Source organism: Mastigoproctus giganteus, chromosome 4 (genome assembly GCF_048544385.1).
Source record: "Mastigoproctus giganteus isolate SK-2022 chromosome 4, ASM4854438v1, whole genome shotgun sequence".
In the NCBI taxonomy this organism is placed as follows: domain Eukaryota; kingdom Metazoa; phylum Arthropoda; class Arachnida; order Uropygi; family Thelyphonidae; genus Mastigoproctus; species Mastigoproctus giganteus.
This window is the reverse complement of record NC_143578.1, coordinates 107,173,340-107,195,657: the sequence shown is the minus strand read 5'-3', so window position 1 is coordinate 107,195,657 and position 22,318 is coordinate 107,173,340. Positions and strand designations below refer to the sequence as shown.

The window sequence follows — 22,318 nt, the reverse complement described above, 5'->3', positions numbered from 1 at the left end:
AAAAGGCTACTGACTGGTTGTGTTCTGCATGGTCCATTCTTGAAAAATATGAGGCAGAGAATATTTTTAATCTTGATGAGTCAGGTTTATTTTATAATTTGCTGCCAAACAATACATTTGCTGTTTGAGGAGAGTCTTGTCATGGTGGAAAATTAAGTAAACAAAGACTCAGTATTCTGTTATGCTGCATTTCAAATGGCAATACAAAACTTACCTATCACCCACTGGTGATTGGGAAGTTTTGATGATTCTAGATCGTTGTACAGCGCAAGATGCTTAAGTTGACAAATATACGGCTGTTGTTTTTAACCTCCCATTACCATCCGTAGCCGAGTGGTAGGGGTGGGAGTGCAGTAGCACATGCCCTTTGAGTAGGCCGGGAATCAGCCCCTGGACTGCTAAATATGGTCAATCTGCTAACTCGTACTGGACCAGTGTGGCAGATTATGGTCAATTTCCCTCAACAAGAATTGTTGAGGAGGCTTCCACCCTTCTGTGGGTGTAATGGCTGCATGCAGTTTACTTTTTCTTTTCTTTTTTACCACCAGTTTAATGCAGCCACTGGATAAAGGTATTATTTATAACCACAAGGGAGCATACAGAGCCTGCCTGATAAAGTACTTGATTTTCAACATGGGAGGGAACAATTTACCATTTGGAGGGAACATTCCAATTTGCAGCTAAATTGGAATGTCTTGGATGCTATCCATAATCTTGTGTTATTGCTTGGGACAGTATTGCATCAAGTGTAATAATCAACTGCTTCAGAAAGAGTGGCTTTGGAGAGAATATCATCGAAAAACACGGTCCAGCAGACAAATGTGATACCAACATTGAGGAATTGGAAGGAGCTATGGATTTTGTTGGTGAATTTAAATGGTCCTTGAGGTTGTTGCAGACATTCTCTCAGATATGCCAGACAAGCTGTGCTTGCTACCTTGGAGTCCAAAACGCTGATGGAAGTGATGTTCGGGTGATACTCAAGTCAAGTGGACTCAATTGGTGAAGTCTGGACGGTCTGTGACAGCCAAATCCTCTGCTTGCACCTTCATGATGGTGGAACTGTTAGTAATCCTGGGTATAACCTCCATGCACAAGCACACTGTGGGTGACCACCCAAGTATGAACCAACATAAGCAGGGGATTGAGGTGTGGCACCCACACCACACGGAGGAATGCCACCCCTCTGTGTTACCAGGCAATACTAGGTGATAGATGACTCTCATCAACAGGTGAAATTCCACCACTATGCTTATTGGAGGCTTGAAGTGGTCCAACCCATGTTTCCAGAGCTAAGTTCCGATCAACTCTTCCATCATGCAGTATGACTGATGTCTTTTGAGGTTATGATAAACACCATGGCAAGATCCAAACTTCCTTACATTTCAAGGGTACAGCTCTAAAATGGCATTCACAGGCTAACCGCTAGCTCTGATAATTGTTTAGTACACTGGACCGAACCTATTGGTAACTCTCTAGGAAGATTCTGGATCAGCTAGTGTATAATCTTGGTACTTCTACTCTGCCAGATAGGGCCCCAGTCGACGGGTTTCAATAACTGTTCCAAAGTCTTGTCAGGTTTGTATGCATAGCTGTGCTTGCATGAAGTAATAAATCTTAAGCCTGTTGGGTTCTTATGAAACTTAGGTATGAAGTATATGTATGGAAAATTATAATTTTAATTTTTTGTTGATAGCTATCAACTTTTTTTTTTTTTGTTATATTGCCATTATTGGTCACAGGCTTGTATGTTTCACTAGAATTGAGTTCAGCTTTTATGTATGAAAGTAAAAAGCTTTACATATGAAGGCATAGTTGCTGGCAGCTTTGTCTACAGGGGTGATGATAAACTGGTCATGCAGCTCTGATAATTGTTTTTAAATATGGAGATACTGTAGTTGATAGTGGCACAGGTGAGGATCCATGTGAGATCAAGGCTTTATATAATTATTTATTAGTTCTGATGACATGGTCTTTATCCACAAGATTCGATAGGTGTGTTTGTTTTTTTTTTTGTTTTTTTTTGGGTAGTTGTTGGTGCATCGGCTTATGTGGCCATAATGCACCTCCCAAGGTTTTTGCAGTACTTTAATTCAAGCCCATGACCTTTGGGTTGCCAGGCAGGCACTTTACCCACCCGGCTAGCATGAAGCAGTAATTGAGGAGGTCATGATACAACTGCTTTTTGAATGTGGTTAGCCTGGTTTTTGTGTACAATCTGAATTTGTAACCATAGGAAAGAATCTTTCTCAGATCCTGGTAAGATATTATCTCCAGGTTACTAGTTGTAATATGCCCATGGTGGGGATTAACATAAGGCTGTAATTCAGCTTTGTGGCAAATGCATGTGTTGGTGTCTGGTTTTTCTATATCCATATTAGCATTAGTAGAGGCATTTGATGCAAGAAAGCAAGCTTATGCAGCATCAGCCAAAAAAAAATAAAAAATAAAATAAATAAATAAATAAAAAATAACTTCAACTTCACCCCTCTGTTCGTTCTAAACACCTGTCCAGCTGAGCCTTAAACTTATTTAGGCTATCTACTTCCACGACAAGGGATGGAAGTCTATTCCACCAACCAACCACCTGCTGGCTAAAGTCAAATTTCCTCACGTCTATCCTACATCTGTCTTTCCTCAATTTGAATTTATGCCCTCTCAGGTGATTATTCTGAGCAAGAGGAAGAATCCCATCAGCATTGAGCATGCTAAAACCATTCAAGGCTTTATACACCTCTATCAGATCACCTCGCTGGTGCCTCGCTGGATAGTCTCCAGACACTGTAATTTGCAAAATTTAAGCCTTTCTTCATAAGAGCACCCCTTTGTTCCATTCACTAATCTTGTTGCCCTTCTCTGTACTTGTTCCAGCATTTCTACATCCTTCTTGAAATGAGGCCTCCAGACCTGTATACAGTACTCTAAGTGTGACCTGACCATTGCCTTATACAAGGGAATAATCACCTCCTTATCCCTGCTAGAAAAATTCCTATATATAATCGGCAATACACCATGAGCTACTCTAGCAGCCTGTCTGCACTGCTCAGAAAACTTCATATCTGCCTGCACAACCACCCCCAGGTCCCTTTCATTCTCTACCACTGTCAGTGTAGTACCACAGAGTTGATATACGTTGCTCTGGGGTTGCTGTTTCCCATATGTAGTACTTTACATTTGTCAATGTTAAACTTCATTTGCCACCTCTCAGCCCATCTGCTCAACCTTTCCAGATCCTGTTGCAGTAGCGTAGTGTCCTTGACAACCCTGCCAACCTTCGTATTGTCTGCAAACTTGGACATTAAGCTTAATATACCATCATCAATATCATTTATAAATACAGAAAACAATAATGGACCCAATACTGAACCCTGAGGGACTCCACTAATAACATTAGTCCACGATGAGCAGTGTCCATTGATTACCACTCTGTCTTCTCCCCCTCAACCACCCCTTTATCCATAGCAGCAATTTGCCTCCAATGCCACACTGCTCCAATTTGTGCAGCGGTCTTCCATGTGCAACAGTATCAAAAGCCTTTCTAAGATCCAAGTATATAATATCAAAGTTATTCCCTTCATCCAGTTCTTTTGTGACTGCATCATAATATCCAATCAAATTGGTCAGGCAAGACTTCCCCTTAACAAAACCATGCTGTGTCTGAGCTATAACTGAAGTCTTGTCTAGATGATCCTGCAGTGCTTCTTTAACCAGTGCCTCCATTAATTTTCCGGGAACAGAAGTTAAACTAACAGGTCTATAATTACTTGTGTCGCCCTTTGATCCTCCTTTGTGAATTGGGGTCACATTTGCACATCTCCAGTCCATGGGTACTTCACCTGAGTCCAAGGAAGCTCTCATAATTATGGCTAAGGGTTTGCTTACTTCCTTTGCTGATATCATCTTTCCTCTCTCTTTTTTGGCAATTCCTTTCTCTCTCTCTCTCTCTCTCAGGTTAACTTGGGAATTTTTTTTTGGCTGGTGCAGCATGAGCCTCAGGCTTCTTTGCACTACATGGCTAATAATATATATATATATATATATATATATATATATATTGAAGCATGATTTTATTTAAATTTTTTTGTGGGTGATTTTTATTTATATGGGATGCATTTCAGTCATTATAGCCTGATTGTTTGCCTAGCAACTGGGATGCTAGCAATTGTCGGTTAGCCTATTGTTATATGTTTAAATTTAAAAGGAAATAAAGTTAAAAGAATGTTATACTAAGGTTAATTACATTCATTCATATGGCCATCTTTCAGCTACTTCCTCAGGGGCTTTGAACGGACAGATAGCTAATATTAAATGAATATCTCATGCATACCAGTTTGTGTTGTCCCAGTAACAGTTTTACTAATACATTACATGTTTAGTTTTTATTTTTAAGTAATTCTGATTATAAGTATCTGAGAAATTTAAGTTAAAGCCTGGTATTAATAGTAAACTGGGACCCAAAGCCTAATGGGTCCCCATGCATCAGTACAAAATACAATAGGCATTTACCTGTGATTATTGTGGACTGTGGTTGGTACAAAAAGACGTTAAGGCAGCTCATCTGCCGATTTTATACGTAGTTGGGGCATGCCCTCTGGTCTATTTAGCAGTGATCTTTTTTTTATTTTATTTTATTTTATTTTTTTATATATAATTAATTGATCTATTTTATTTAGAATGGAAGATAACAAAAATTATTTCAATATTTAAAAAAGGAAATAGAAATGATACAAAGAATTACAGAGGGATTAGCATACTAAATACAGTATATAAAATGTATAGCAAAATAATAAATAATAGAATTAAAATTATCTCTGATGAAATATTAATAGAACAGGCAGGATTCAGAAAAGGAAGATCATGTACAGATAATATATTTATATTAAAACAAATAATAGAAAAACGAAAAGAGTTTAATTTAGAAACGCATTTAGCATTTATAGATTATGAAAAAGCATTTGATCGAGTAAACAGACGAAAACTATGGGACATATTGAGTAATAAAGGATACCCAAAGCATCTTACAAAAATAATACAGAGTTTATATCAAGGAGTTAGACAGGGATGTAGCTTGTCACCAACGTTTAACATATATATCAAGGATATGATATGTAAATGGAAATTAATACAGGGATATATTTAAATACAAAGAATAGGATTAATACACTGTAATTCACAGGTGATCAAGTAATTATTCAAGTAGTGAAGATAATTTACTAAGAGCAGTATTTAAATTAAACCAAATAACAGAAGAATATAAAGTTGAAAACTAGAACAATGGCTTTTAAGGAGAAAAATTAAATTAAAATTTTTCTGTTTATATTCCAGCACGACAACCAAGTCAGTAGAGTTCACAATAAATCATCAATACAAATATTTATCGTATTTAGTAGTCATGGGCTTGAACCCCGGTCCACTCAAGGAACACGTGCTATGCACTCTCGCTCCTGACCACTGGGCTACGTCAGGTACGGTGAGAACAAAAATAGTTATAGACAATAAAATATTAGAACAAGTAAAACATTTTAAATATCTAGGATGTGATATAACATATGATGTTGAAGAAGATATGAACCAGAAATTGGCAAAATTTCAAAATATATGTGGAACAATAAAAAGAACTCTGGCTAAGAAAACAAGGAAAGAAACACAATCGAAATTTTACAAAGTAATGGCAATACCAACACTTCTTTATGATTCTGAAACATGGATACCGAAACAAAGAGACATTAATAGAATACAAGCTGCAGAAATGAAATTTTAAAGATACGTTAAAGGAAGTACAAAATTAGATAAAATACCAAAAGTAAATATTAGAAAGGAATTAAAGATTTATTCAATTAATGAAAAAATTATAGAATATAGACAAAGATGGAAAGAACATGTAGAAAGAATGGAAGATAATAGATTCCCTAAATTAGCTTACACATATAGAGCAAAAGGAAAAAGAGACAGAGGAAGACTGAAGAAAAGATAGGCAGACCTCTGAGATCAGAACAGGCAGATCGCATAATCCGTGAAGGAAGATAAGATTTTATTTATTTAGGTCTAAGGGTTCACTGTTTGCTGGTATTAAGAATTAAATTTGTAATAGTTCTTTAGGATTAGTGGCCATATTTTAGGGTCATATTTTAATAAAACACTAAATACTAATGCTAAATAAGTAATGCTGTCCTCTGGGCAATGACTGGTATAACATTTCTACAGTATAACAGCCAACTTATGCCCAGCAGGAACTATGCATATATATTTACATCCTTCCTCCACAACAATTTTTATCCTTATGGTGCCCTGGATTTCATTTTGATTTTAAAGTTTAAAAATCAAAATCAAATCCAGGGCACCATAAGAATAAAAATCGCTGCAGTGGAAGGATGTATATAGTTATCCCCTGAGTACAAGGAAGCTCTCATAATTATGACTAAGGTTTTGATTACTTCCTTTGCTGCCTCCTTTAATATAACTGGATAGATCCCATCCATCCCAGGTACCTTTCCTTATGTTTAACTTCAATAATTTCCACTTTGCTCTCCATTATTACAAAATCACTTAGCTCCCTGTTAGAGTTTGATAAACTTCTGGCATTCCCCTATTTGTATATCTCCTCATGTGTGAATGTAGAAGCAAAATACTCATTCAGTTTGTCAACTACCTGAGCATGATCATGAATAGTCGCACCATCTATATGAAGTGGATCAATCCCTTTCCTTCTAGAGTTTACATAAGTAAAGAACTTTTAGCTGTTTTTCCTTGCACCCTCTGCCAAAGATTTCTCATAATCTGCCTTATCCTGCCTAATCTCCTTTGTGACTTGATTACAGACTAGCATATACAGGGTGATTCACTACCAGTGCAACAAACTTGCAGGAGGTATAGGCGGCACAAAGACGAATCGGAATCACATAGTATTGCAGGGTCAGAATTGCCTTCGTCATGTAGAGGACGTTGAACGGGAGGTCACATGAACATTGATCCCGCTGGAAGTCAGCATTTGCGAACCAGTTCCCGAGGCAGTAGGATGGACGAGTATTCAAACGTTGAACTGGCCGACATGCACCTCACATATGGAGCTGCAGACTGTGACAGGCACGCCGCTCTTCGCTTGTACCAGGAACGTTTCCCGGATGGGCTTGCTCCTCATCATATGATTTTCACACGTGTGCACAGAAGGTTACGTGAGACTGGTTGTTTCACGAGAGGTACCATGAATCGAGAGCGAACGACGAGGACGCCAGACAATGAGGAGAATGTCCTACATCTTGCAGATGGCAGTACGAGTACTCGAGCGATAGGCCAACGATTGGTATTCCCAATCCACTGTATGAAGGATACTGTCAACAAACCAAATGAGTTCATACCATCTGCAACGTTTCCAATCATTGTAGCCTGTGGATTATCCACTCCGGAGGACTTTTGCTACTTGGTTTCTTCAACAGAAATGGTTCGCAAATGCTGACTTCCAGCGGTCACGCTGTTCACGTGACCTCCTGTTCAACGTCCTCTACCGCATGACGAAGGCATTTCGGACCCTGCAATGCTATGTGATTCCGATTCGTCTTTGTGGCCCCTACACCTGCAAGTTTGTCGCACTGGTAGTGAATCACCCTGTATAAGCTAGTCTGTAAGCTTATGTTATTAATATTAGTGTAATTTTTTTGTTAGTATATATTAACTAATGGAAGTTGTTTTAAATATCTATCCATTTGGCCTATTACCTTCACTCATTTCTATTAATGATAATGCCCATTCACTTTCTCTTATACTGGGTTACTCTCTTTCACCAAAACTAACATTCCCTTTTACCATAAAGCCTTTTTCACTCAATCATTCAGTCTATATCACTCCATCAGCCACTCAGCCTTTCATACTCTTTCATTCAATCTACATTGCATTCCCTTGCTACTAGCTTACTGATATTTTTCAGCCTAGCTTCTTCCCTCACTGCTCATACTTCTCTCCCCCCCCCCAATGCAGGGTAGTCCTGTGTGTGTGTACCCTGGTCGGTTAGGTTTAATCTTATCAGGTTACTGTCAGGGCACTGAATACAGCTATCCTGACAGTGTTTTTCAGTCATCATCTGGACATAGTGGGAGATGTGGGCATTTTTGGCTATTGATAACTGTTTAACTGCTCTGGGGCTGAATTGCCCTTCTTTGGATAGATCTACGCATTTCAAATGCTTTATAATTTTCTTCTTCCATTATGAATAGATGTTCTTCCTGGTAAGGGGGCCAATCTCTGCTATTACCTGAGTTCTTGGAATATCGTAAATTATACTTCATGTAGAATGTGTGCCCAGTCTTCACTCTCACCACAGGTACATTTTGGGTCATCAGTTAGCCCTAAGGAAGTTAATTTTGCCTCTAGGGAGACTTGAACTTTCAATATAAAGGTAGTAAAGAGTCCAGGGGCATACCACTTTGGTGTCTTTCGACTAACCGTTGCCACCTGTGGGAGAAACCTTCTGATAACCAGACTTCTGGTTTCTTCCTCCCAATATGTTTGCTCCACAAGTCATGGAGCAGTAGTAGTAGTGGCATGTGATGCAAGTGTATGAGCTTATGCAGCATCAGCCAAAAAAAAAAAAAAAAAAATACAAAACAATCCCCTCTAAATGTTTGTCCAGTTCCTCCTTAAATTTATTTAACCTATCAACTTCCACAACAGATGGAAGTTTGTTCCAGCAATTACCCACCCGCTGGCTAATGGCAAATTTCTGCACATCTATTCTACACTTGTCCTTCCTTTATTTCAATTTATGCCCACTTAGGTTCGTAATCTGAACAAGTGGAAGAATCCCATCATAATTCAACCCATCCAAGGCCTTATACACCTCAATCAGATCGCCTTGCAGGTGCCTAGTCTCCAGCTGCTTCAATTTGCAGAACTTAAGCCTCTCCTGGTTTAAGAGGATCCCTTCATTCCCCTCACCAATCTTGTTGCCCTTCTCTGTACACACTCAAGCAAATCTACATCCTTCCTAAAATGAGGTCTCCAGACCTGCAAACAGTACTCAAGGTGTGGCCTGACCATTGCCTTATACAGAGGGACAATCACCTTTTCTCTGCTAGCAAAATTCCTGTATATCATTGACAACACCCCATGACCTGCCCTGGCAGCCTGTCTGCATTGCTCATAAAACTTCATATCTGACTGCACAATTACTCCCAGGTCACCTTAAGTGTAGTACCACACAGTTGGTACGTTTCTATGGGATTACTTCTACCCATATGCAGTACTTTGCATTTTTCAATGTTAAACTTCAGTTGCCACTTCTCAGCCCATCTGCCCAAATTTTCTAGATCCTATTGCAGTAACACACTGCCATTACTGTCATTAACAACTCTGCCAACCTTTGTATCATCTGCAAACTTCGATACTAAGCCTGATATAGCTTCATCAGTATCATTGATAAATATACAAAACAAGAGTGGACCCAATACCGAACCCTGTGGGACTCCACTAATACCATTAGACCACAAAGAGCAGCACCCATTAATTACCACCCTCTGTCTTCTCCCACTGAACCATCCTTTTATCCATTGTAGCAAATTATCCTTAATACCATTCTGCTCCAATTTGCGCAACAGTGCCAAAAGCTTTCCTGAAATCCAATATGATATCAAAATTATTTTTTGCATCCAGTTCCTTTGTAACCATAATATCCTATCAAATTTGTCAGACAAGACTTTTCCCTTAACAAACACATGCTGTGTCTGAATTATTGCTGCTGTCTTGTCTAGACGATCCAGCAATGCATCTTTAACCAGTGACTCCATTATTTTACCCTGAACAGAAGTTAAACTAACTGGTCTATAATTACTTGTGTCACTCTTCGATCCCCCCTTGTGAATTGGGGACACATTTGTACATCTCCAGTCCGTGGGGATATCCCACGAGTGCAAGAATGCTCTCATAATTACGGCTAAGGGTTTGCTTACTTCCTTTGCTGCCTCCTTTAATATAACTGGATAGATCCCATCCACCCCAGGTGCCTTTTTTATGTTTAACTTCAACAATTTCTCCTCCACTTTGTTCTCAGTTATTACAAAATCATTACGCACCCTGTTACAATTTGATAACCTTGTGGCATTTTCAAACCTTAATAACTCCTCATGTGTGAATGTAGATGCAAAATACTCATTTAGTTTGTTTGCTATCTGAGCAGGATCATCAACAGTTGAACCATCAATATCAAGTGGATCAATCAGATTCATCCCCTTTCTTTTAAGAGTTTATATAAATAAAGAAATCCTTGCTGTTTTTCTTAGCATCCCTTGCCAAATATTTCTCTTAATTCGCCTGCCTAACCTCCTTTGTGACTTGATTACAGACTAGCTTATATATATCATAAACTTCTTTGTCGCCTGATACTTTATATGAATCCCATACATTTTTCTTCTCTGCCACGAGTTTCATTAGTTCATTTGACAACCATTTAGGCCTAATATTTCTTAATAGGTATGAAACGGTTAGTAGCTTCCACTATTAATTCCTTGAATGCTTCCCACTTAGAATTTACTGTTGTTAACATCATGAGTTGGTCCCACTGTACAGAATTTAAAAACTGTCTGAGATCACTGTAGTCACCATTACAGAAGCAAAAACCCTTTTCTTTACTCCTGATGGTAATTATATATTTAAGTAAATCCCACATCAGTACACTGTGATCACTGCCACCTAATGGTTCCTTTATTTGCAAATTCTTAATACATGAATTATCACTGCTGATAACCAGATCAAGAGTATTACTCTCTCTGGTTGTGCCTCTCGAACATGCTGCTGCAGAAAACAATCATCCAATAAATCCACAAAAGTCTTACTAGTGTGTGAGTGACCAACCGATAAGTTCCAGTGTATATCTGGGAAGTTAAAATCCCCCATCATAAGACATTCTGATTTACTAGCCCACTCTATTTCTCTGTACAATTGTTCATTGTACTCATTTGAGTTATTAGCCCTGTAACACACTCCTACTCTTATTTTCGTTTTTGCAGTGCTTATGTCACACCAAACCAACTCAACAGTGCACTGTTCATCTGAGGTCGAGGATTTCCTGTGCGGACGTGCCTTTCTGCCGCTCTTGGAATAGAGAAGTTTTTTCTGATTTATTTTCTGCTTTATTAGTTTAAATTGACATATTAACTTATTTCTAGAGTAGCTTTATATTCCTATTTACGGTACTTAAAGTTAAAATAACTTAGATAGAGATTTTGTAGGTATTACTTAGTATCGGAAAGGGTATCAAATCCACGTGTTTACCGTTCATAAACGGCCGCCATTGCTACGTGAAAATTAATCAGTAAAATCTATTAATCTTGTCGAACTTCATTGGCAATTAAATTGTAATTTTAACTATACATATAACCACTTAGGTTACGGAACATAAATAATTAGTAAAAATAAATAATTAATACATAACTTGATACGGAAGTTATATAAAGGGATTTCGTAGATAACACTCGTTACTGAAGCGCGATACAGCATATCCGGAATTCGATAGCATTAGCTTTGTATAGTATAGTGCATAATATAATATTGTCAATTAATCAGTGCATAATATAATATTGTCAATTAATCAGTACATCTATTAATCTTGTTAAACTTCATTGTCAATTAAATTGTACTTTTAACTATATATATATAACGACTTAGAGTACAAACGTAGCAAATAATTAATACATACTTGATACGGAAGTTATATAAAGGGAACTCGTAGATAACACTCGATACCGAAAAATAAATATAGCGTTATAACTGTGTTAAGATACAAGTTTAAGGTTTTAATTTTGTTCTGAAATTGTAATTTTATTGACATTTAAATCGAAATCATGACTCTGACCAGAGCAGCAAAGCAAAAGGCTCAAGCTAATGGGAGTGCTGTGACTCAGGGGAGAACTGAGGGGGGCGGTTGCCCCCTGAATCACGGCCTTTTAAGATGCACTGTTTGCTTGATGTTTGCGGAGCAATCGGGTACGGGACATGATACTGCCATGGGGGATGTCTTTGTGTGTGCACGATGCAAGGAGTGCAAGGAAATTAGGCGACAACTCGGCGTTGTTATGGGCCTATATGAGACCTTGAAGGACAGGGTGGATGCCCTCGAAGGAAATAAATTGAGGGGCCCATCAAGCTCTCAGCTGCCCACATCAACACCAGAGCTTGGACTTGGTCATCTTGCAACACAGAGGCAGCCCCCAAGGCAGAATGCGCTGGTCCAACAGGAACTAGTAGTTGTTGGTGACTCAATTGTCAGGGAAACGGGGAACATGCTTTGTAAAAAGGATAGGTGGAACAGGACCAGGGTATGTCTGCCAGGGGCAAAGGTTGATGACGTTGTAGAGCAGATATCATCTTTTAAGGGCACAAAAGGTGATATAGTTGTACATGTTGGCACTAATGATATTAAGAGTAGGAGACCAGCGGAATTACTTAACAAGTACAGGTCACTGTTGAAAAAAAGCCGTGAAGTAGGGTTGAATTTGAAAGTGTCTGCAATTCTGCCCAGACACGATAGGAGGGAGTATATGATGAGAGCCTTGTCGATCAATTCGGCCCTGGAAAGATTGTGCAAGGCTGAAGGGGTAGAATTTTTTTCAGCCTGGACTGTACTTGTTAACAGGAGAGATTGCTTCTACAGGGATGGGATACACTTAAATAGAAAGGGTGCAAGAATATTTGCTGATGCTATCGAGGCAGTGTTAGGTGGGTCGGAAAACTGCTAGCTTGGGGGGAGACAAAGACTAATGGATTAACAGTAGCCACGGGCAGAGGTGAAAGAGATTCTTGCACTGCTTCTATTGGAATGAGCAGAAGCCTGAAAAACAAGATGCAGGATATTTCAGAGACTGCTGGAAGTCATTGCGGTACAAGTAAACACATGGGTTGTGTTAGGGTAGCTAAGAATAGAAACAGGTGCATGTATACTTGCGTGTACACTAATGCTAGGAGTTTAGTAAATAAATTTGATGAATTTGAGGTATTACTCAAAACATCAAAGGCAGATATTGTTGGGATATCAGAGACGTGGTGTCACACAGATATAAGGAATGCAGAACTGGAATTTGGGGAGTACAACGTCTACAGAAAGGATAGACAGGATAGGAAGGGAGGAGGGGTTATGCTATTAGTTAAAAAACACATAAAATCCAAGGAAGTGAAGCCAGTTGACATCGCTGGACAGTGCAGTGTTGAGTCAGTTTGGTGTGACATAAGCATAGGTAAATCAAAATTGAGAGTAGGAGTGTGCTATAGGCCTAATGACTCTGATGAGTATAATAAGATACTGTACAGGGAAATAGAGTGGGCCAGTAAATCAGAGAGTCTTATAATGGGGGATTTTAATTTCCCAGATATTGACTGGAATTTGTGGGTTGGTCACTCACACACTAGCAAGGCTTTTGTGGATTTATTGGATGATTGTTTTCTACACCAGCATGTTCGGGAGGCAACTAGAGGGAGTAATACTCTTGATCTGATTATCAGTAGTGATTCTTCATGCATTAGGAATCTGCAGATAAATGAACCACTGGGTGGCAGTGATCACAGTGTGCTGAAGTGGGATTTACTCAAGGAGGTAACTACCATCAGAGGTAAAGGGAAGGGTTTTTGCTTTCGTAAAGGAGACTATGCTGGTCTGAGACAGTATTTAAATTCTATACAGTGGGACCAACTGATGATGTTACCAACAGCAAATTCAAAATGGGAAGCATTCAAGGAACTAATCTTGGAAGCTACCAGGCTTTACATACCAACCAAGAAATATTGTTCAAGGTTCAGGCCTAAATGGTTGTCAGATGAACTAATGAGACATATGGCAGAGAAGAAAAATGCATGGGATACATACAAATTAATGGGTGACGTGGAAGCCTATGATAGATATAAGTTGGTCTGTAACCAAGTCACAAAGGAGATTAGGCAGGCAAAGGCAGATTATGAGAAATCCTTGGCAAAGGATGCAAAGAAAAACAGAAAAGAGTTCTTTACCTATTTAAACTCAAGAAGGAAAGGGATGAATCAGATTGGTCCACTGGATGTTGATGGTTCAACAGTTGAGGATCCAGCTCAGGTGGCTAACAATCTAAACGAGTATTTTGCATCTACATTCACACATGAGGAGTTATTCAGGAAGGGGAATGTCGTAGGTGAAGTAAACATTGGCAGTGAGCTAGATGATTTTCTAATAACTGAGAGGAAAGTGGAGGAGAAATTGTTGAGGATAAACATAAAAAAGGCACCCGGGGTGGATGGGATCTATCCAGTTATATTAAAGGAGGCAGCAAAGGAAGTAAGCAAACCCCTAGCCATAATTATGAGAGCTTCTTTGGACTCAGGGGAGGTACCCATGGACTGGAGATGTGCAAATGTAACCCCAATTCACAAAGGAGGATCAAAGGCTGACACAAGTAATTATAGACCTGTTAGTTTAACTTCGGTTCCGGGAAAATTAATGGAGGCACTGGTTAAAGAAGCACTGCAGGATCATCTGGACAAGAATTCAGTTATAGCTCAGACACAGCATGGGTTTGTTAAGGGCAGGTCTTGTCTGACCAATTTGATTGGATACTATGATGTAGTCACAAAAGAACTGGATGCAGGGAATAACTTTGATATTATATATTTGGATCTTAGAAAGGCTTTTGATACTGTTGCGCATGGAAGACTGCTGCACAAATTGGAGAAGTGTGGCATTCGAGGCAAATTGCTGCTATGGATAAAGGAATGGTTGAGTGGCCGAAGACAGAGTGGTAATCAATGGACACTGCTCAACGTGGACGTGGACTAATGTTATTAGTGCAGTTCCTCAGGGTTCAGTGTTGGGTCCATTGTTGTTTTCTGTATTTATAAATGATATTGATGATGGTGTATCAGGCTTAATGTCCAAGTTTGCAGACGATACAAAGGTTGGCAGGGTTGTTAAGGACACTACTGATACTATGCTGCTGCAACAGGATCTGGAAAGGTTGAGCAGATGGGCTGAGAGGTGGCAAATGAAGTTTAACATTGACAAATGTAAAGTACTACATATGGGAAACAGTAACCCCAGATCAACGTATCAACTCTGTGGTACTACGCTGACAGTGGTAGAGAATGAAAAGGACCTGGGGGTAATTGTGCAGGCAGATATGAAGTTCTCTGAGCAGTGCAGACGAGCTGCAAGAGTAGCTCATGGTGTCTTGTCAATGATATACAGGAATTTTTCTAGCAGGGACAGGGATGTGATTATTCCCTTGTATAAGGCATTGGTCAGGCCACACCTTGAGTACTGTATACAGGTCTGGAGGCCTCATTTCAAGAAGGATGTAGAGCTGCTGGAACGAGTACAGAGAAGGGCAACAAGATTAGTGAATGGAACAAAGGGTTGCTCTTACGAAGAAAGGCTTAAGTTTTGCAAATTACAGAGCCTGGAGACTAGGCATCGCCGAGGTGATCTGATAGAGGTGTACAAGGCTTTGAATGGCTTGAGCATGCTCAATGCCGATGGAATTCTTCCTCTTGCTCAGAATAATCACCTGAGAGGGCATAAATTCAAATTGAGGAAGGACGGATGTCGGATAGATGTGCGGAAATTCGCCTTTAGCCAGCGGGCAGTTGGTTTGTGGAATAGACTTCCATCGCTTGTTGTTGAAGTTGATAGCCTAAACAAATTTAAGGCTCAGCTGGACAGGTATTTCGAACGAATTGAGGGGTGAAATGGGAGTAGTGGTTGTTTTTTTTTTTTTTTTTTTTGGCTGATGCTGAATAAGCTTGCTTTCTTGCATCATATGCCTCTACTAATGCTAATGCTAATATCAACTGGATGCACTTCTTTGTGGATATTCTTTTCCTTTCAACCATGATGGTGTTGGCTGTATCAAGGGCTATCCCCAGAAATTCTGTGGATATGACCTTTTTAAGTCTGTAATATAAGGTTTTTTTGGCTACTTCTAAGTTAAGTGGGAGAGCACTAGCCAGTACCTGTGCAGTGCTGGTATGCTCACAGTGCAACATACTCTGGTGATAGTGAGAAGTATTGTTCTCCGAATTGTCTCTAATTTGTTCCTGTTTCTGACTATGGTTGTGCGGGTAAACCCCGCACCTGCTCCAAAGGTGATGACAGGCAAAAATACTGCTCAGTATATGATCCAGGGTCCTTCTTTTGAGCCCCCAGTTAGCCTGACTTATCTTAGCAGTAATACTTGCGTAGTTTCTCATTTTTTTGCCAAGTATGCCAAATGGGGATAAAAAGTTAATTTTGAATCAAAAATGACCCCCAGGTTTTTAGTTCTGATACTATTTTTACGGTTTTCCATTAATTTTAATTTAAGGGGATCTCATTTGGTTTCCTTTCAAAAGTATGGATTTAGTTTTTTCAGGTGATATCCTGAGCATGTGCATTTGTGCCCGCTCCTGCAGTTTCATCAGAGTGGCATTTGATCTATGCTCTACAATTAATCTTCTGTTTCCTTTTACAAGGAGAATGAAATTGTCCACAAAGTATAGTCTTTTCTCTGGGCCCAGATCCAAGGCCAGAAATTCATCTAGAATAATTGTCCAGAAGAAAGGGCCAAGGATTGAGCTCTGAAGGCAACCTTTGTTTACAGGGTGTGTCAATTCCACGCACTGAGACACTTCTTTTGTTAAGTTAGCTGTTTATTACCTTATAGAGGTTTTGTGAGACATCTGTCTGGAAGAGTCTCCTAAGGATACTATGCCACCAGAGTGCATCAAATGCCCCAGCAAAATCTATAGAAATTGCCAACACGTACTTTTCCTCTATTTTTTACTGTTGTCAGTAGGTTGTTATGGCATCCTCCATAGAGTTGCCCTGCTTAAAACTATACTGATTATTTGAGCAAAAGCCTGCTTCTATATAATACACAGATATCCTATTGTAAATTAGTCTTTCATATATTTTGCCTACTAGTGGAAGCCGAGCTATTGAACTGTATGATTTTCGATCAGTTTGAGGTTTCTGTGGGTTCTGCATGGATTTTTGTCAATGATATATAGGAAATTTGGTAGCAGGATAAAGTGGTGATTATCCCACTGTATAAGGCAGCGGTCAGGCCACACTTTGAGTACTGCATACAGGTATGATGGCCTCATTTTAGAAAGGATATAGAGCTGCTGATGGAATTGGTACAGAGAAGAGCAATGAGATTGGTGAGGGGAACAAAAGGGTGCTCTTAACAAGAAAGGCTTTATTTCTACAAATTGCAGAATCTGGAGAATGCAAGGTGATCTGATTGAGGTGTTTAAGGCTTTGAATGGATTAAGCATGATTTACCACTACTTTACAGCTCCATTATATATTGTCCATTTACTAATATCAGTTCCTGTGGCCTACTTGAGCCTTATGATTAGTAGTATTCAACGACTGATAAGATCTGCACACTAATTTTCTCCTCTCATCTCATTCCTTTAGTTTCTGTGATCTATCTGAATGTTTCCCAGCTGTTGTATTACCAAGATCATTTTGTGATTACATCAACCGCCACTAATCTAGGGGTCATGTTTTGCTGTAATAGCACTCTATGATTACATCCTGTTAGAAGTTGCCAGCTGAAAATCTTAACCCATTTACTGTATTTTGTTGATCTGCTTATTATTATTGCTAGAGTGAAAGTTCTATACCTATTTTTGATACATGGATGGCAAATATGGTTCACTTTTATCCAAATACTTGGGGTGCCAAGACACTTTTGGCAATACAGTGAATAAAGGTGTATATATCCTGCAGAAAATTATACAACATATCTTTGTGTCAATAATAAAAATAAACTATGTAAGTTGTATTGCTTGATTCTAATTGTCTATTATTTTTTGTATTAGGAAAAACAATTTTAATATTATATTTATTAGTTAAGGTGATAAATTATGCAAAGGATGACAGCATAATTTTATTAATGGCTTATAAATTTCATAAAATCAATAAAAGGAGTATATGGAAATTATAATGCATTAAATATACATATTTATTTTACATCTCAATAAATTACATCTTCACTTCTCAAGATAGAGATATCTGTGGGCTACTGGATATTACAACCAGCTGCTGGAAGAAAAGTATTAACAATAAATGTTACTCAGTTATTTTATTTCCTTTGTTTTAGTGCATATTTAATAAAAGGAACAATTAAATTCCCTTATAAATATAAGAATGCTACAAATAAAGTTGTTAACGAAAGAAGTATACTAAGAAAGCTGATAAATAAGTTTGTGTGTCATCTTATGTATTTCAGATAGAATGCATTTCATATGAATATATTTTAATCCACTCTGCTAATAATACAGCAAAACCTCACATATATGACAACAAAGACCCTTGAAAGATTTCTGAAACATAATATAGAGCTAGTTGTAAAGTGGATGAATCATCAATGGAGAAGAAAAGCAAGTATTCCAAGCAACAAATAAAAAAAAAAATATATCAATGAACAAGCCATATTCTATTCTTACAGGCTTGTAAGAATAAACATTGTGTCTAATCCTTACAAGCTGCTACGGAGCACTTGTATTCTAGCTGTAATGAGTATTGCTCTGCTTATTTACTGATAAAGAACATAAAGCACTGCTACTGGTATACATGACATGGCATGTATACAAGTAGCATTTTCATTTTTTTTTTCTCATTTTTTTTTGTTAGTTGTTGGCGCATCGGCTTCTGTGGCCATAATGCACCTCCCAAGGTTTTTGCGCTACTCTGATCCAAGCCTGAGGCAGGATTTGAACCCGCGACCTTTGGGTTGCCAGGCAGGCACTTTACCCACCTGGCTAGCCCGATCGGCAAAATATACAAGTAGCAGTGCTATTGCCACAATAAACTTCCTGGACTGGTGCTGTTGCAGTCATGTTCATTGAGTTTGAAAATAAATGTAAATGGCATGTTGTAATTCAAATTTCCTCATAGATGGTGATAGAGAGACCTGTTAGCCCAATAGGCTGACAGGTTGCAGGAAACAACCAATTTTGTTAGTAACATTAAAGTTCCATGTCACAATTTTGCAATGGAGCAACGAATGAATAGCAAATTTCGCTTTAAACTAGGAAAATCTGAAACAGAAACACATGAAATGTCAAAAACTGTTTACGGTGATGAAAAATTAATTGTACCAGTGTGTTTGAATTGTATAAGCAGTTCAAAGATGGGCAAGAGTGTTCACAAAAACCCAAGAAGTGGACATCCATCAACCTCGCAAAATGAGAAAAGAGTTCGAAAATTTGTGGCAAGAGATCACTGTTTGGCCTTTGTAATGATGGCTGATGAGTTGTTGATGATTCATCAAACTCTATGAAGATTTAAGGAAAAAGGCCTGTACAAAATTTGTGCCACATAGTTTCATGGATGAGTGGAAGCAATGAAGAGCATCATCATGTGAAGACTTCAACCAGACTTGTCAAATAATTCTTAATTTCCTCAACTGTATGTCACTGGAGATGTGTGTTGGGAGTTTCAGTATGACCCAGAAACAAAGGATCACCAAAACACAAAAAGTTTCATTTACAGAAATTCAGTAAATGAAATTCAGGAAAAGACAATGCTGAACATGTTTCTCAACAACTGGTGTAATTCACAAGGAATTTTTACCTGAAGGGGAGAGACTCAATGCTATGTTCCAAATACAGGTGCTTCAGAGACTATTGAAGCAGATGTCCCAGGTGAGGCCACAATTTTGAGAGAAAGGCATCTGGTTCTTGTTGCCTGACAATTACCCCACCAATTCCACACTTGTTTTGAACATGTTTCCGATGAAACATGGCACTCTACAGATCAACCATCCATTCTACTCTCCAAATGTACCAGCAGACTTTTTCTTCTTTCAAAAGGTGAAAACTATCCTCAAAGTAAAGAGATTTCAGGATGTTGAGGACATAACGAGAAATGTAACCACTAAACTGACATCTTTTTTGGAATGGTGTAATACATGCATTCAATCAGGTGGTGATTACTTTGAATAAAAATAAAACCATTTTTGTGCTCTTTTTTATTGCACCTCTGGGAACTTTTTTGCCACACCTCTTATATTTAAACATAAATCTGCTTTAAAGTGTCTACAATAATCTGATTTTGTTAAAAAAAAAAAAAAAAAAAAAAAAGCCAGTAATGGCAATTTTAATTTACATTATGATCATGGGACATTAGTTTCCCAATGTCAAACAACTTATATCAAGGCATGATTAGTTGGTTGCTCCTAATCACATCTGTATAGCTACTGTCATTCAAACTATATGGATGAGACACTATAATTGGGAAGCTTATATCTCACAAAAGGATTCTTCTGCACCTATGCTATCTATGGTGACACTCCAATTTCTAGGCAAAATGATATATCTGTTTTGGGGATTACCGACTTCTATCTAATATCTCTTGGCACAAGCACATTACAAATATTGCTTCGTTTGCATCTAAAAAACTTGGTTTTCTCTTTCGCTCTCGGCATTACTTTTCTTCCAAACAGCTGTTCACTCTGTACAAATCGCAAATCTGCCCTACCATGAAATGTTCTCACATCTGGGGTGGTGCCCCCAAAAACCTCTCTCAGGCTTCTAGATTCCATTCAGAAGAGGGCAGTTAGGTTAATTAATAACTAACTGAGTGTCTCCACTTGCTGTCTCATAGATGTACTATTTCTGCTGCTTGCCTTTTCTACAGATACTTCCATGGGCACTGTTCTTCTGAATTGGCTTCTATGATTCCTGCTCTCTCTTTCAAAACAGTCCGAACACGTCCCGCCACCAGTCAACATCCATTTACTGTCCAACTTCAAACTCGCAGAACCAACTTTTCACCTTCCTCATTTATTCATTCAACTGCCATTTTTTGGAACAACCTTCCTTCCTTCATATGTATTTCCTGAAAATTACAGTCTACAGAAGTTCAAGTCTAATGTCAACAAATATCTTCTCTAGTCTTCTCAACCTCCAACCCAAGCACGGTACTAAGTACTATAGGTTCTAATACCTCCCGTGTTTCGGATTTTCATAAAAAAAAAAAAAAAAAAAAAAAAAATCAAGAAATGTGTGCACAACAAAGTTACTGAAGCCATTCCTGGAACTGCACTCCAGAAATGGCTTCGGTAACTTTGTCCAATTGGTATTTGAGAAACACCCTGCTTCAGGAAATTGTGCAGTTTCCTAGTCATAACCTACAACAGTTCAAGTAACACCATTCAAAGAAGCAGTTTTTTTTTTATATATAAAATTTTCAAAAACTGCCAGATTTATAAGGTTTCATTGTAGTTTAGAAAGTTAGTACTGTATCTCCTTTCCAAACTACTAATTTGCAATATACACTGGTGTTCAAAGAAAGTGCATCCCCCCTTAAAACTGTAATTGTTGTCCAAATAACATAAGTATATGGCAATATTTCTTACAGATTGCATCAGATAAGATTGACACACGTAGGTGATGACGTAATACTGCATTAGCTGTTACCATCAGCTACATAAACATGCCCTTCAAGAGTTGCAGGCATTTCTTGCTTGAGTTACGTGCAGTTGACGCCACAAAGAAAAGAGTGCTATTGTTGCTTTATGTGAGGAAGGATGTTCTTCCCATCATGCCATCATAGTGCTTATAGAGTGTCTTGTAATCAGTCGACAGTGAGTAGATTTCTTTCCAAACTCAAAAATACTGGTTCTGCTGATAGGAAAAAAGGAACAGGATGTGAACAAGTCTCTATGCCAAAACAGGACCGCGTTTTGAAGCGCTTATGCCTTGAATACCGTAAAGCTTCTTCATCTGAGCCGAAAAGAGAATAGGAAGAACATACAGGAGTGGTAGCAAGTGCAGTAACAGTCAAAAGATGCCTCTTAAAAAATGGACTTTTAGCCAGTCATCCTAAGAAAAAGCCCCTCCTCAAACAGTCAGAAGATGCCTCTTCAAAAATGGACTTGTAGCCTGTCATCCTAAGAAAAGCCCCTCCTCACACAAAAAATGAAAAAGGCCTGATTAATTTGGTGTAAGGAGCATGTCAAATGGACCCCCGGGCAGTGGAAGTCAGTTATTTTCTTGCATGAGAAGAAATTCAACCTGCATGGCTCTGACGGGAGACAAACGATTTGCCATAGACATGGTGAACATCCAGACTGTATGGTGTCTACAGTGAAATTCCCTACCAGCCAAATGATATGGGGTGCATTTTGTATTGTGGAGTAAGTCACCTGCAGTCTATAAAAGATTCCGTAAATGCCAATGGATACCTGGCTATATTGGAAGGCAAACTGCTGCCAACCATTAGAGACCATTTCAACTTGCCAAGTAACTGCATCTTTCAGGACGACTCTGCTCCTTGTCATCGGGCGAAAAGTGTAAGTAGGCACTTCTGTAGTTACTTTAG

The 22,318-nt window shown here is 38.6% G+C and overlaps 1 protein-coding gene across 4 annotated transcripts in view; it reads right to left on the bottom strand.

Annotated features, from left to right (window-relative positions):
* Positions 1 to 17,923: 17,923 nt before the first annotated feature.
* Positions 17,924 to 22,318, bottom strand: part of LOC150086975 (serine/threonine-protein kinase ULK3-like) — a 322,244-nt gene continuing 317,849 nt past the window's right edge. For 3 of the 4 annotated variants that reach the window (XM_090371719.1, XM_090371720.1, XM_090371717.1), the window contains one exon: positions 17,926 to 18,034. In XM_090371719.1, coding sequence (XP_090227845.1) covers positions 18,012 to 18,034 — 23 coding nt within the window. In that variant the 3' untranslated portion in view covers positions 17,926 to 18,011. Of the gene's footprint in view, positions 18,035 to 22,318 lie in introns of all 4 variants that reach the window. The other variant, XM_090371718.1, reaches the window with a different exon arrangement.